This window comes from Pleurodeles waltl, chromosome 10 (assembly GCF_031143425.1).
Source record: "Pleurodeles waltl isolate 20211129_DDA chromosome 10, aPleWal1.hap1.20221129, whole genome shotgun sequence".
NCBI lineage: Eukaryota > Metazoa > Chordata > Amphibia > Caudata > Salamandridae > Pleurodeles > Pleurodeles waltl.
In genome coordinates this window covers 511,074,062-511,088,832 of record NC_090449.1, presented here as the reverse complement: position 1 = coordinate 511,088,832, position 14,771 = coordinate 511,074,062, and the positions used below count along the sequence as shown (strand labels likewise).

General features: G+C 45.4%; 1 protein-coding gene across 3 annotated transcripts in view; it reads left to right on the top strand.

The window, feature by feature from the left end:
* SETD2 (SET domain containing 2, histone lysine methyltransferase) overlaps positions 1-14,771 on the top strand; it is a 1,164,442-nt gene that overhangs the window by 980,983 nt on the left and 168,688 nt on the right. For all 3 annotated transcript variants that reach the window (XM_069210931.1, XM_069210934.1, XM_069210932.1), the window contains one exon: positions 4,543-4,596. In XM_069210931.1, coding sequence (XP_069067032.1) covers positions 4,543-4,596 — 54 coding nt within the window. The remainder of the gene's footprint in view (positions 1-4,542; positions 4,597-14,771) is intronic.

Genomic DNA, 14,771 nt, shown 5'->3' with positions numbered 1-14,771 from the left:
AACAGGGGAGGGTCATCCACCCAAACCTGTCCACTCTCCTCCTCCTTGCGTGGAGATTGAGAGGTGACAGTTGACCGCTTTTGACCTTACACTTAGTCTGTAACATCGTCTTGGCAGCCAGGCGTCCCTCCACCAAAACGGTATACGCCTGTCATTGTTAAAACTTTGTGGCATGGTGTATCGACAAACCTGACAATCCTCTCTCTCTGCACGTCTTTCTGAAGTTCTGCTCTTTGTTCTCTTTCTTGCCCAACAGGGCCCTGCCTTGGCCACCCTCAAGGGCTATCTTTCTGCTATCTCTGCCTTCCTGTGACTACCTGACCAACCTTCTTTATTCAAATCTCCCACTGAAGGAAAACTTCTCAAAGGCCTCACACATCTCTTCCCACCTATCCCATTTCAAATGCCCCAATGGGATTTAAATGTAATCCTCACTTGTCTGATGTTGACTCCATTTGAGCCGCTTCATAGCTGCCCTTTACGGCTCCTACCCATCAAGACTGCCTTCTTGGTTGCCATTACCTCTGGTCTCAGGGCAAGTGAGCTCCAAGCTCTGCCATGTAAACCACCTTTTCTGCCAGTACATCCTGATAAGGTGGTACTTTGCACTATGGCTTCTTTTTTCCCTAAAGTGGTAACTCCCTTCAATGTAGGTCAATCCATCACGTTGCCTACTTTTTACCCACCCTCACATGAAGAGGAGAGACTCCACCGCCTGGACCCAAAAAGAGGACTGGCGTTCTACCTTGATCGTACTAAAGACTTCTGGGTGGACAATCAACTCTTTGTTGGATATGTGGGGGTGAAGAAAGGAAGGCGGTGCAAAAGAGAACCATTTCACGATGGGTCCTCCTATACATCAAAATGTGCTACCGTTAGCAAAGAATCAACACCCTGAGGGTTTGCGAGCTCACTCAACTAGAGCAACTGCAGCTACCACAGCGTTAGCATGAGGCGTTCCAGTCCTGGATATCTGTCAGGCAGCCACATGGGCATCTCTGCACTCGTTCACCAAGCACTACGGCCCAGACAGTCAGGTCGGTAGGGACGGCTACTTTGGTCGTTTGGTCCTACAGGACTTCCTGGTGTGATCGCAGCCCACCTCCATGGACGGTATTGCTTGGGTATCTATTCAGAAGGGAAGGAATCTGCAACTAGAATTCTATATCAGATGTACAAGTTACTTACCTTGACATATTCTAGTTGCAGATTCCTCACTGACCCGCCCATCCTCCCTGCTCTGTGAACTGATTTCTAGGGGCAGGAACTTTCCTTAAAGGGCCCTAGCTTTGGCACACCACTATCAGTGTTCTTCATGGCTCCTCTCTTCTGGCATGAAAAGAAACAGATGTCAGCGCGCTGGGGTGGAACCTATATACGACCACGATGTCATCATGCCGAACACGGCACCACCGATGCCCAGGGAGTTGACCGACGCAACCTGACGGCATGCAGAGGTACTGCTCGAAGAAAAAGTCTCCGGATCCAGTCTGATGCCTGGGGGAATTCAAAAGGTAAGGAATCTACAACTAGAATATGTCTCTACCAGATATATTGTTACCGAAGGTAAGTAACTTTTACTTCAGGACAAAAAGACGACTCATCCTGCAGGACCAGCGCTCTATAAACCTCCAGAGGACGGCTTGCTTATGTAAGTACCAAGAACTCCCAAAAGAGAGCGTCCCTCTCCACAAAGAAACCTCCAACAAAGACTCCAGAGCCCTCCGGATCCGCAAGTCCTGCCCACTCTGCACTGACACCCACTGCCAGAGTCCCCCCGTAGCAAAGAGAGTCCCCAGGCAATTACAACCTGGAGTCCACCCAGAGTAGATCCCTCCTGGCCACCACTATGACGCTGGCAGCCTAAATCCGGAGGACCACAACCGGATCCGGTGAGGATACCAGATGCCTAAAGTCACCCCTGCACCTGCAGCCCCCCTGGCCTTGGGGAACCCAGCCGATGTCAAGAGGAGCCTCAGCTTACTTGTCCAGCCATTGATCTTCCTCAACCGACCCCATGAACCAATCCTGCAGCTTCTTTGTGAACCTGGAGTTCCTTATTGAAAAGCATTGGGCCCCCAATGCTGTAGTTGCACCCGGCCCCCCCGTGCCGCTTAAGGTGTGTGTTTGGTGCCCCAAGCCCCCGCCCCCCTTCCCCAGTGCTGATCTAAACCCCCTCAGTCCTGTGACCCCCGATCCCGTGGGTACTTACCTGCAAATCGTTATCTTTTGAGCGCTCCCAATCTCCATAGGATTCCAGTGGGCGCCCAAGACCAATTTTGACCTGTGCACCCGGCCGGCCCTGTGTTGGTGGTGGGGCAGCTTTGGTGGCTTCCTAAACTTTGTCCTGTGGACACCTTAACCCCAGAATACTGTGACTATACGTTTAGTACTTACCTGTAAAATGTGTATGTACTTTTTCCCCGTAGTACTGCATTGCCTTCAGTGAAAATTGCACTGTCTTCTTTTGATAATGAAAAGTATTACTTACCTGAAAACCTGTTTTAACTATGAATTACAAACAAAGTGCATTTGATACTTGAAAGTGACACATTCTTGAAACTGCACTTACCTGCAGCAAAGATCCATTTGGTCCTAGAAGTAAAGTAACAAAGTATATTTTTTGATACATGAAACACTGGACTGGAGTTAGTCATTGTGCGTGTGTGTGTGTGTGTGTGTGTGTGTGTGTGTGTGTACAACAAATGCTTAGCACTATCCCCTGATAAGCCTTACTGCTCGACCACACTACCACAAAAGAGGCCATTAGTATTTATCTGCTGTAGCCTCTGTAAAGCTTCTGGGGATCCACTGGACTCTGTGCACACTATACCTTACTTCGGTATATTGTATACAAAGCCAGCTTCCTACACAAAGTACCTCCTGACCCCTCAGAGAGTCTTTTTCTTCGCAATAGCTTCAGATTATTGTGTGAGTGAGCTTTAAACTCTGTCAGTCCAGCCATCCTAACTCACCTTCTTCCCAGACAAACTAGTGCTGAGGATTAGGTCAGCCTTTCTACCGATGGTTGAAACTTCATTTCATATCAGACTGCCCATCACTCTACTGATGTTCTTTCCTATACCTCACTGCTCGAAAGGGGAGGTGAGTCTCCGTCATTTGAACCCCAAAAGAGCTCTGAGCTTTTACATCGATCATACCAAAGTCCATCGGGTGGGCGATCAGCTGTTCGTGGGGGTTCTCCTGGGCAAAGAAATACAAGGCGATGCAGAAAACGACTTTGCCCGGGTGGATAGTCCTCTGTATTGAGGTCTGCTACACCTTGTGGATTCGTTGTCATGATGCCACCTGAGCACTATACTGTAAATGTACATTTTGTATACATGCCACACTAGATCGCATTGACAATGATAAATTCCTGTGTATGTCTGCATTGCTTTGTTCAAAATGAAAAGAAAAAGAAAAAAAAAAAAAAGATCTGGCACTTGTTGTCCAAGAAGTAGCCCCCAGAGGGATTGAGGTCTTATTCCAAGGTTAAAACCACTGCGTTGACTTGTAGAGTGCCTTTCCTAGAGATCTGTCACACTGCAATATGGGCTTCAGTGCACATGTTCACAAAGCACCACTGACATGCCAGCTAGGTTTGACAGTATGGGCCTTTCGACTGTGCGGTCTTCTACAACGTTTTGGTCTGAGTCATTCCACAGAACCATCACTGGGGGAGGTACTGCTTGATAGATATTCTAAAGTTGAGTAATCTGCAGTTCCAGAAGTGGAACAAGTTACTTACCTTCGGCAATATTCTTTCTAGTCAATACTCCTTTTGAAGGCATAGTCAATAATTTACTTAAATAGGTTTTAAAAAGAGAAATTTCTCCTGTAAAAGATGCTCAAGATCCGATACGGAAATGCTGATATTCATTGTCCATGAAATCAAACAATAATCCTAGGATGAAGATCTATGATTGCAAGTAAAGTTTTCAGTCTGCTTTGCTTTTTACTTTAAGATTTACTTTGTATTTAATAGTAGATATGAAATGTTTGTGCTTGCTTCACAACAAGACAATCTTCTTCCAGTTTACATCATAAGCTATAGTTGTTAAACTTGAGATGTGAGTCGCTTTCCTTGTACATGCAACTGAACCTTGCAGCTGGGCATTCTCTTTTGCAGTGGCTGAATAATACCTTTGCCATTGACACTTTTGTTATACTGTATGTAATTGTTACATTCTTTGTCATTGGATTTGAGGCCTCATATCTGTTTCTAGATAGATCCCCAGCTGTACAGTTAACACATGTTGTTCATGCCTACATATTTAATTACTGTTCTTGAAATTGTGTTTGTCGTAGGCCTTCCTATTTTCACAGTTTAATTCTTTCAAACATTGTTTTGATTGGACAATGGGAAATAGTGCTATGCATTTGCCACAAGGCTGCACAGTTATGGCTTACCTCTCACACGTCATGCATTACATTTTGTATTTGTTACTGTTTGTGTCTTGCATGCAGGGCTTTTTGACATGTTAATTCATTATAAAAAAAAGATTTATCAGGAAGCATTAACTCTGTTTCTTTTCCCAGGGTCAATCAGTGTCACAAGATGGGAGTATGGAAAGTTCACCGACTGCTTACAAGGTTTGTTTTAAACTTCATAAGTGGGCATAAGGTTTTTTTTGTCTATGATGAAGCCAGATAAACATTTCTCGCCAACTCCCAGTTATTAAAACAAACAGTATCATCCTATCAGCAGTGGAGCTGGAACTAAGTGTGCTGAAGATGCTGCTGCACTCTGATATGATTAACTGCCAAAAGCAAAGTGGGACATAGCAAATCCTTTTGAAGTGTTTGCTTTGCAGTAACTGTATTCAGTAACACATTTTGGACTCTGTTTTCAGGCATAAGTAAATCTAAACAGAGAAATGGGGTTCTAAGAAATGCAAACATTTTATTATTTGGATAAACCCTTGTTTGTCAACAAAATGTGAGCATTTTAAACTTGAAACAAATTACTCTGGGTGGGGCGGAGTAGAGGGTCAAATGAGAGGGTTATTAAAAAACTTTCTTTAGGAAACTCACAAGCATTTTAAAAAGAGTAACCCTCACTGAAAGAGGAAACCTTCTCGGAAAGCAAATGAAGGAGATCACCTCGCAATACTGAAGACTTTAGTAGGGTAAAAATGATTCCATGAGACATGGGTGTGAGCTTTGAGTGATGTAAACTAGGCTAGAACTATTCTGATTGTTAATGCGCTCCTTTTTTATTTTTTTTTATTTTTTTTTAAATAAAGACACTTACCTTTTCGGAGCGAATTGATGCCGTTACATATCAACACATCAGTGTATTCTGTAGGATCATAACTGGTTTATTCTAATAATGGTAACCATTGTAAGAACGATTCACAAACCTATTTGCATTTGGGAAGCTTCATTTATGCATGCAGGAGGCTTGATTTATGGCTGTACATTCACATTTTTTATTTAGAAGATAGGAATTTGCACTCATAAACGTACGTTCGAGGCATGTGTGCCTGTAGATAAGCATGCTGGGCATGCTCCTCCTCTCTAGTGTTGAGCCCGCGTTTGGGCACGTTGTTTTTCTTTGAAGATGACTTCTCGAGTCACGAGGTAGTGTGACTTCACCTCCTTTTGGTAATGTGTATGGTAATCAGCTTCATTGTTAGACTGTTTCTCCAGTGTTGGATCTTTAATAGATTCACATTGTAAGGAAATGCCTCCTTCACATGGTTACCCCTTAACTTTTTGCCTTTGCTGATGCAAAGTTATGATTTGAAAGTGTGCTGGGACCCTGCTAACCAGGCCTCAGCACCAGTGTTCTTTCCCTAAACTGTACCTTTGTCTCCACAATTGGCACAACCCTGGCACTCAGGTAAGTCCCTTGTAACTGGTACCCCTGGTACTAAGGGCCCTGATGCCAGGGAAGGTCTCTAAGGGCTGCAGCATGTCTTATGCCACCCTGGGGACCCCTCACACAGCACATGCACACTGCCTCACAGCTGGTGGGGAGAAAATGACTAAGTCGGCATGGCACTACCCTCAGAGTGCCATGCCAACCTCCCACTGCCTGTGGCATAGGTAAGGCACCCCTCTAGCAGGCCTTACAGCCCTAAGGTAGGGTGCACTATACCACAGGTGAGGGCATATGTGCATGAGCACTATGCCCCTACAGTGTCTAAGCAAAACCTTAGACATTGTAAGTGCAGGGTAGCCATAAGAGTATATGGTCTGGGAGTTTGTCGAACACGAACTCCACAGTTCCATAAGGGCTACACTGAAAACTGGGAAGTTTGGTATCAAAGTTCTCAGCACAATAAATGCACACTGATGCCAGTGTGCAATTTATTGTAACATACACCCACAGGGCATCTAGAGATGCCCCCTGAATACCAATCCGACTTCTAGTGTAGGCTGACCAGTTTCTGCCAGCCTGCCACACACCAGACATGTTGCTGGCCACATGGGGAGAGTGCCTTTGTCACTCTGTTGCCAGGAACAAAGCTTCACACCTCCCCCTGCAGGAACTGTGACACCTGGCAGTGAGACTCAAAGGCTCAACCCCTTTGTTACAGCGCCACAGGGCATCCTAGCTAGTGGGGATGCCAGCCCCTCCAGCCATTGCCCCCACTTTTGGCCCCTGCCTTTAGAAATCCTCCATCTTAGTTTTGGAGGATTCCCCCAATAGGATTAGGGATGTGCCCCGCTCCCCACAGGGAGGAGGCACAAAGAGGATGTAGCCACCCTCTAGGACAGTGGCTATTGGCTACTACCCTCCCAGACCTAAACACACCCCTAAATTTAGTATTTAGGGGCACCCAAGAACCCAGGAAATCAGATTCCTCTAACCTGAACTACAAAGAAGGACTGCTGACCTACAAGCCTGCAGAGACGATGGACGATGACAACTGCTTTGGCCCCAGCCCTTCCGGCCTGTCTCCAACTTCGAAAACCTGCAACCAGCGACGCATCCGACAGGGACCAGTGACCTCTGAAGCCTCAGAGGACTGCCCTGGACTAAAGGGCCAAGAAACCCCTGTGAGCAGCGGCCCTGCTCGAAACCAGCTACTTCTTTGCAACAAAGAAGCAACTTCCAAAGACTGCATGTTTCCCGCTGGAAATGTGAGACTTCTCACTCTGCACCCGACACTCCTGGCTCGAGATTCAGAGAACCAACACCTCAGGGAGGACTCCCCAGCGACTGCGAGCCCGTGAGTAACCAGAGACGATCCCCCCAGAGTCCCTACAGCGACACCTGCAGAGATAATCCAGAGGCTCCCCCTGACCGCGACTTCCTGTAACAAGGGACCGACGCCTGGAACCAAAACTGCACCTGCAGCCCCCAGGACCTGAAGGAACCGAACTTCAGCACAGGAGTGACCCCCTGGCGACCCTCTACCTCACCCAGGTTGTGGCTGTCCCGCGAAGCCCCCCTGTGCCTGCCTGCACCGCTAGAGTGACCCCCGGGTCCCTCCATTGTTTTCTACCTAAAACCCGACACCTGCTTTGCACACTGCACCCGTCCGCCCCTGTGCTGCTCAGGGTGTGTTTTGTGTCCCCCCAGTTCTCTACAAAACCTCCCCAGGTCTGCCCCCCAAGGACGCTGGTACTTAACTGCTGGCAGACTGGAACCGGGGCACCCCTATTTCCATGGAAGCCTATGTGTTTTGGGCACCACTTTGACCTCTCACCTGACCGGCCCTGAGCTGCTGGTGTGGTACGTTTGGGGTTGCCTTGAACCCCCAACGGTGGGCTACCTTGAACCCAACTTTGAACCCTGTAAGTGTTTTACTTACCTGTGAATTTAACATTTACTTACCTCCCCCAGGAACTGTTGATTTTTGCAGTGTCCACTTTTAAAATAGCTTATTGCCTTTTTTGCCAAACCTGTACATGCTATTGTGATTATTCAAAGTTCCTAAGATACCTGAGTGAAATACCTTTCATTTAAAGTATTGTTTGTAAATCTTGAACCTGTGGTTCATAAAATAAACTAAGAAAATATATTTTTCTATATGAAAACCTATTGGCCTGGAATTGTCTTTGAGTGTGTGTTCCTCATTTATTGCCTGTGTGTGTACAACAAATGCTTAACACTACCCTCTGATAAGCCTACTGCTCGACCACACTACCACAAAATTGAGCATTAGAATTATCTCTTTTTGCCACTATCTTACCTGTAAGGGGAATCCTTGGACTATGTGCACACTATTTCTTACTTTGAAATAGTATATACAGAGCCAACTTCCTACACCAACTTATCAGTTTTCTGCAATTTGCATTTAATCTAATGACAAGTCCGCACTTGACCAGGAAAAAAAAAATTCCTTCGTCCAGTCTGATTAATTTATTTTCCATCTTTGGATCGATTGACTTACCAAGCCAGAGATGGCAGATGAATTGTCCAAGATATCTATATATTTTTCTCCATCATTTTCCCCAACTTTTTTAGCTTATTACAAAATCGTCACCAGATTTGGTGAGGGCAAATTGAGGATCTCAAATTAAACACCTCATTCAGTATTAGTGAAAAACATTCTTTTTTTTCCTGGAAGGGGTCGAGAGAGTACATCCACATAAAATGCAAACACACAATTGAAATCATAATATTCAAATCAGTAAAGCATTTAACCTCATATTTTTTATTTACTATTTCAGAGTATGTGGGATTTAGACAATTTTTTTCTTCAGTTTCTTTATTGACATTTTACACTTAACTTTGGACAATTCTCGTCATACAATTTTCATATCTGCTAGTACTTAAGATGCAGTTACGTCATTGGTCATCACCCCTTAAGCATTTAGAAACAACTAGTCCTCCGACAGCAGGTTAGGGGTTATTCCCACCCATCCCACTCCTCCCCCCTCTCAAGCTCCCATGATATTGACAATGCTTTCCATCACTTTAATCTTGTTCATTTGTACCAATATGTATTGTTTGAGGCAAAACACCTGATTTTACTTTTTTCACCCCGTTCCTTGCATCCCAGTGCCGGTATTGTGGCTGCTGACTGAAATTGTATCTAAAGATTCCATGAGAGTTTGTCTCATTGCAGCCCAAACCATCAGGATATCGTGCGCCTTTTCTCCCTTCGGGTTCTTGGTATGTGAGTTTCCTCTGCGCTTGCTTGTTCCACCATGTCTTTCACCCATGTATCCCTAGTTGGGGTCAGTGAACTCAACCAGTGTATTGCAATACGGTGTTATGCGAATATGAGACCCAGGATTGCAAATTGTCTACCAATATTATTTTGGGATTCTCTGGAATTAGTACTAATGTACATTGTTGAATCACATGGGGTATGTCCCAAGTTGTCACTTGTTTTATCTGGGCTAGTACCTGCAGCCAAAAGGAGACCCATTGTAGTCAGTACCATATGATATGCATAATATCTGCCTCCCCAGCCCTGCACTTAGGGCATCTCTGTTATCTCTTGGGTATATAGCATGGAGACGTTTCAGAGAGAGAGATGTCATGTGCACCATATTATATTGTATGTGTTTCAACCTAACACTCTCTGGCACTTTTTTTTTTAAACACATTTTTCAAACAAAACACGTACAACTACGTTCTAGGGAGCGTCCCAGTATTGGCCAGATATAAATAATCCTCTGTGTATTTATACATAGATTTTTCATATTATAGCATCAGCTAACAAGGACATCAAGAGATGTGTCTATTGCTCAAAGTAGTCCAGGTTTGTTATAATGCATCTATCGCTGACAAGCACCATATGGGATCATAACAAAACAGTGCCAATGCACTCCCCAGCATGCTTCCATACCCTGTGCCCAGTGACTGTCTTCCCTATGTGGCAGCTGACCATTCAAAGTGTGGTAAGAAGGAGGCTTCCCCCAATGTAGTGTACAAAAGAGCTCATGTGACCAGCCCCGAGTTTGACAACCGGTTCTGGCATATGGCTATTCCACTCACCGCCACCTTGCAGACACTTGCATGTATCTTGGACCAGTCTTTTGGTGCCAGGGGTGTCTCCGTGTATTGTTGCCATACTTCAATATGCAGTGGCTTGTGTTGCCTGTCAGAACAGAGCGCACAATATATATGTGCGATGAGTTCCACCCGCCATTGCCAGTAGGGTTATCAAAGTGTGTGTGTGAGGTCAGGTGCCTCCGGGAAAGAGATATAGACACTTAATCATAAGTACAGCATTCTTATCTGCAACTACAAGAAGTTAGGGTGATTATCAAGATGAACCCCAACTTTATTGTAAAAGCAATTTCTAGACTCTTTGCAGTGTTTCAGACATCTCACGACAGTAGCAGAAAATTATTTTCACCCTCTTGATAGAATTGTAGTGAAGGATTACATGAAACAAACGTAACAATAAAAGCCACATAAAAATTATTTTCTGAACATGCAGTTCAGGTTGAAGATAAAGCAGTAACAAAGGTAGTTCTTGTCAGGTCTGTTGTTGAGACAATTAGCTTATTTCCTCAGCAGGGAAAGCCTTAACTGTGAGACCAAGAACACAGACATCAAGAAATAAGAGGCCTCATTACCATCCATGTAAATCTATTGGCGGTTAACAATTTTGCATCTAAAACTTGGTCATCAGTGCACACCTTCACAAAACACTACTATATAGATGCTAATTCACTACAGGGCACAAGAGTGTTACTACATTAGTATGCTGCTACTCAAGCTTCAAATATCCAACTCAGGTGGAAGGTTCTGTTGTATAATCTCTACATAGCAGGTGAATATAGAATAGTTTCAACCCCCAAAATAAACTAGCTACTTAACAGTAACAATAGTCTTGTATCTTGAATCTAGTCTGCGTTTACATGCAGCCCTAACATCACGTAGTAAATTGGAGTAATGTATAGTTTTTAAAAAGAACAACCTATTGTTATTATGTCAGTACAGTCTGTATGTTTGCCACCCTCGCTGGCGAAAAAAGAGTTGGAAGATGGTGGTCACATGCTGGTATATTGCAGGCTTATGCATGACATCATGGAGGTTGCTATTAGCTTAGTCTATAGTCAACACCCCAAAGAAAAACGATTTTTTTCTACTAAAGAAAATTCCAAAAAGGATCACTGGAAAGCAGAAAAAAATAGCAAGTTCTAGATGTTTCCAGCCTCAGAACTGTATGAGATTATTAATTTGTTTTTTATGCGTAAACTGGATGATGTGATGGTGATATTTCAACATTTATGCCTCATACCTTACACAGTTTGGTGGGAAAGGTTAAGACACACTGAGCTAGGTGAGGTGCCACAAATAATCCCTGCACTACTAGACAAGGCGAGTTTGCAAATCAAAGACTTACGGATGCCCTTGCACTTGACTGAGGTGGGCTGCCTATTACACCTCCCTCTATGTCACACCACCAGTAAAGATTACACCTCTTAAATCCCACTTTTAAATGCTGGACATGTGTTAAGGCCACCATATAACATTTAAAGTAAGATTATACACTGGCAGAAAATGAGTATAAAGTAACATTCTATAGTACCGTATGAGCATAGCATCCAACCATGTTATCATGTCAGTTACAATTTAAATGTATGTCTCTCTTTGAGCATAGTGAGGAAACCAAATAAACACTTTCACAATTCACAAATTTACTCCGTCTCTCATTTACATGTCATTACCAGTTTTCAGGCATGATAGTGGGTTCAAGTTACTGTAGTACAGTAACTCATACATTTTGTGTCTTTTTAGATTTTGTGATGTAGCCAATTTTGACACAGGAACAACTGCTAGCTGGGCTTTAACCTGAGTTTTATTTCAATTAATACTTCAGTATTCTCTCTAATTGTGTGGTTAAGCCTCCTCTGCTCATGTGATGCACATATTCCATCATAATGCATTTGGCTTCAAGAATAAAAGCAATTGTTTGCAATGTCAAACTTTTTCAATATTGACCAGGGGCTCGTAAAACCAGGCAACATACAGTGCTTCTGATCTCTAAAACACTCTTCAAATAATTTCATCAACCCTTTTGTCTGAGCCATCAGTGCTTCTGGCAATTGGGAACATTGCATTTGTGAATGACAATTTCAGATGCATTGTAATGATTTTCACGCTACAATTATCTCGAGGAACATGCATTGGGATGGCTTCAGTAATGGACAAAACTACAGTGAGTTCAGCTCAAGCTGTGGGTAATGGTTCTGTACTTGTATAAACGTGAGTGTTTGCAGTGTGTACTATGCTAAATAGGTTTATGCCTGAATTGATCATTAATGTCCTTCATGGTGCCACCTGAGGGTAAGTGTTAAGAACTTTTTTTAAGGGTATCTAGTGTGGAGAATAATTATTGTTCATCCAGACTGAAAGGGAAACGAGTAGTTTGAGGCCATAGCCGAGAAGAAGTAAGATCATTTAATAGACTTAAGGCCTCAAAAGGAACTCCCTTTCAACCATTACACTGGAAACATCATGAGTGCAAAGTAAACACAGGTTCGATGGCATCTGTCGCTGTAGATACGCATGTTCTGCAATAGCTCGCCATCTGGTGTTGGGCCGGAGTGTTACAAGTTGTTTTTCTTCGAAGAAGTCTTTCGAGTCACGGGACCGAGTGACTCCTCCTTTTGTCTCCATTGCGCATGGGCGTCGACTCCATCTTCGATTGTTTTTTTTCCGCCATCGGGTTCGGACGTGTTCCTGTCGCTCCGAGTTTCGGAGCAGAAAAAATAGTTAATTTCGGAAGATTTTCGTCGGTATTGTTGCGTTCGGGATCGGCGTACTTAGATTCAACACCGCATCAAAGATCGAAGAGCTCCGGTACCCTTCGGGGTAGTTTTTCGATCCTCCGTCGGGGCCTGGTCGGCCCGACCGCGTGCTGAGGAACGCCGATGGAACGGACCCCGTTCCGTTTCTGCCCCAAATGCCACAATAAATACCCCTACACAGACCAACACTTGGTCTGCAACCTGTGCCTGTCACCTGAGCACAGCGAAGACACCTGCGAGGCCTGTCGTGCGTTCCGGTCCCGAAAAACACTCCGAGACCGTCGAGCCAGAAGACTTCAAATGGCGTCCGCACCGACAGCCCGACGGGAGTTCGAGGAACAGGAAGAGGAAGGTACCTTCTCGATCCAAGACTCAGACTCCGAAGGATTCGACGATACACAAACCGTGAGTAAGACGTCGAAAACCACACAAAGAAACATTTACAAGGCCCAGGGGACGCCACTGCCACCAGGCCATGGCTCAACCCATAAAATCGGTGACCGACCGTCGGCACCGAAAAAGGCCCAAACAGTGCCGAGATCGTCCGACTCCGGTCGAGACACCGGCACGCAGCCTTCTCGGGACCGAGAAAGTGCTGGAGACAAGCCTCGACACCGAGATGCCGGTGTGGACACGGCTCGACGCCGAGACAGCGGCACCGAAACAGATCGACGCCGAGAGGTTTCGGCCCCGAAAAGGAAAAAAGTCACCTCGGAGCCGAAAAAACACGCAGACAAAGTTTCGATGCCGAAACAAACTGCAAGCGACCCAGCTTCAGGCTCTTATACAGAAGAGCACTCGCTAACCTCCCAAATGCAGAAGCATAGGTTTGAGGAAGAGCTACAAGCAACTGATGCGGACCATACGCAAAAGCGTATCTTCATTCAGCAGGGGACAGGAAAAATAACCACCCTTCCCCCCATTAGGAGAAAGAGAAGGTTGGAGTTCCAGACGGAACAAGCACCACAACCAAAAGTGGTGAAAAGAGTTACACCACCACCCTCTCCTCCGCCCGTGATTAACGTTTCACCAGCACAAACGCCATCACACTCCCCAGCTCACACCACCATGAGCCAGGGTGACCAAGACCAGGACGCATGGGACCTATACGACGCCCCAGTGTCAGATAACAGCCCACAGGCATACCCTACAAAACCATCTCCACCAGAAGACAGCACCGCGTACTCTCAGGTGGTGGCTAGAGCAGCACAATTTCACAACGTAAGCCTCCACTCAGAACAGGTCGAGGATGATTTCTTGTTCAACACACTCTCCTCCACCCACAGCTCCTACCAAAGCCTGCCTATGCTCCCTGGTATGCTCCGGCACGCAAAGGACATATTTAAGGACCTGGTCAAAAGTAGGGCAATCACACCAAGGGTGGAAAAAAAGTATAAGCCGCCTCCTACGGACCCGGCTTTCATCACTGCACAGCTGCCACCAGACTCTGTTGTTGTAGGAGCAGCTAGGAAAAGGGCCAACTCTCACACATCTGGAGATGCACCACCCCCAGATAAAGAAAGCCGCAAGTTTGATGCAGCTGGTAAGAGAGTCGCAGCACAAGCTGCAAACCAGTGGCGCATCGCGAACTCCCAGGCACTACTTGCGCGCTATGACAGAGCCCACTGGGATGAGATGCAACATCTCATTGAACATCTGCCCAAAGACTTCCAAAATAGGGCAAAACAAGTGGTTGAGGAGGGTCAGGCCATCTCCAACAACCAGATCCGCTCCTCCATGGACGCTGCAGATACAGCTGCACGGACAATTAATACATCTGTAACTATCAGAAGGCATGCATGGCTCCGAACGTCTGGATTTAAACCAGAGATTCAACAAGCAGTTCTCAATATGCCTTTTAATGAAAAAGAACTGTTCGGTCCAGAAGTGGACACAGCGATTGAGAAACTCAAAAAAGATACGGACACTGCCAAAGCCATGGGCGCACTCTACTCCCCGCAGAGCAGAGGGAATTACAGCTCATTCCGTAAAACGCCCTTTCGAGGGGGGTTTCGGGGTCAAAGCACACAAGCCAGCACCTCACAAGCCACACCGTCCAGTTACCAAGGACAGTATAGAGGAGGTTTTCGGGGACA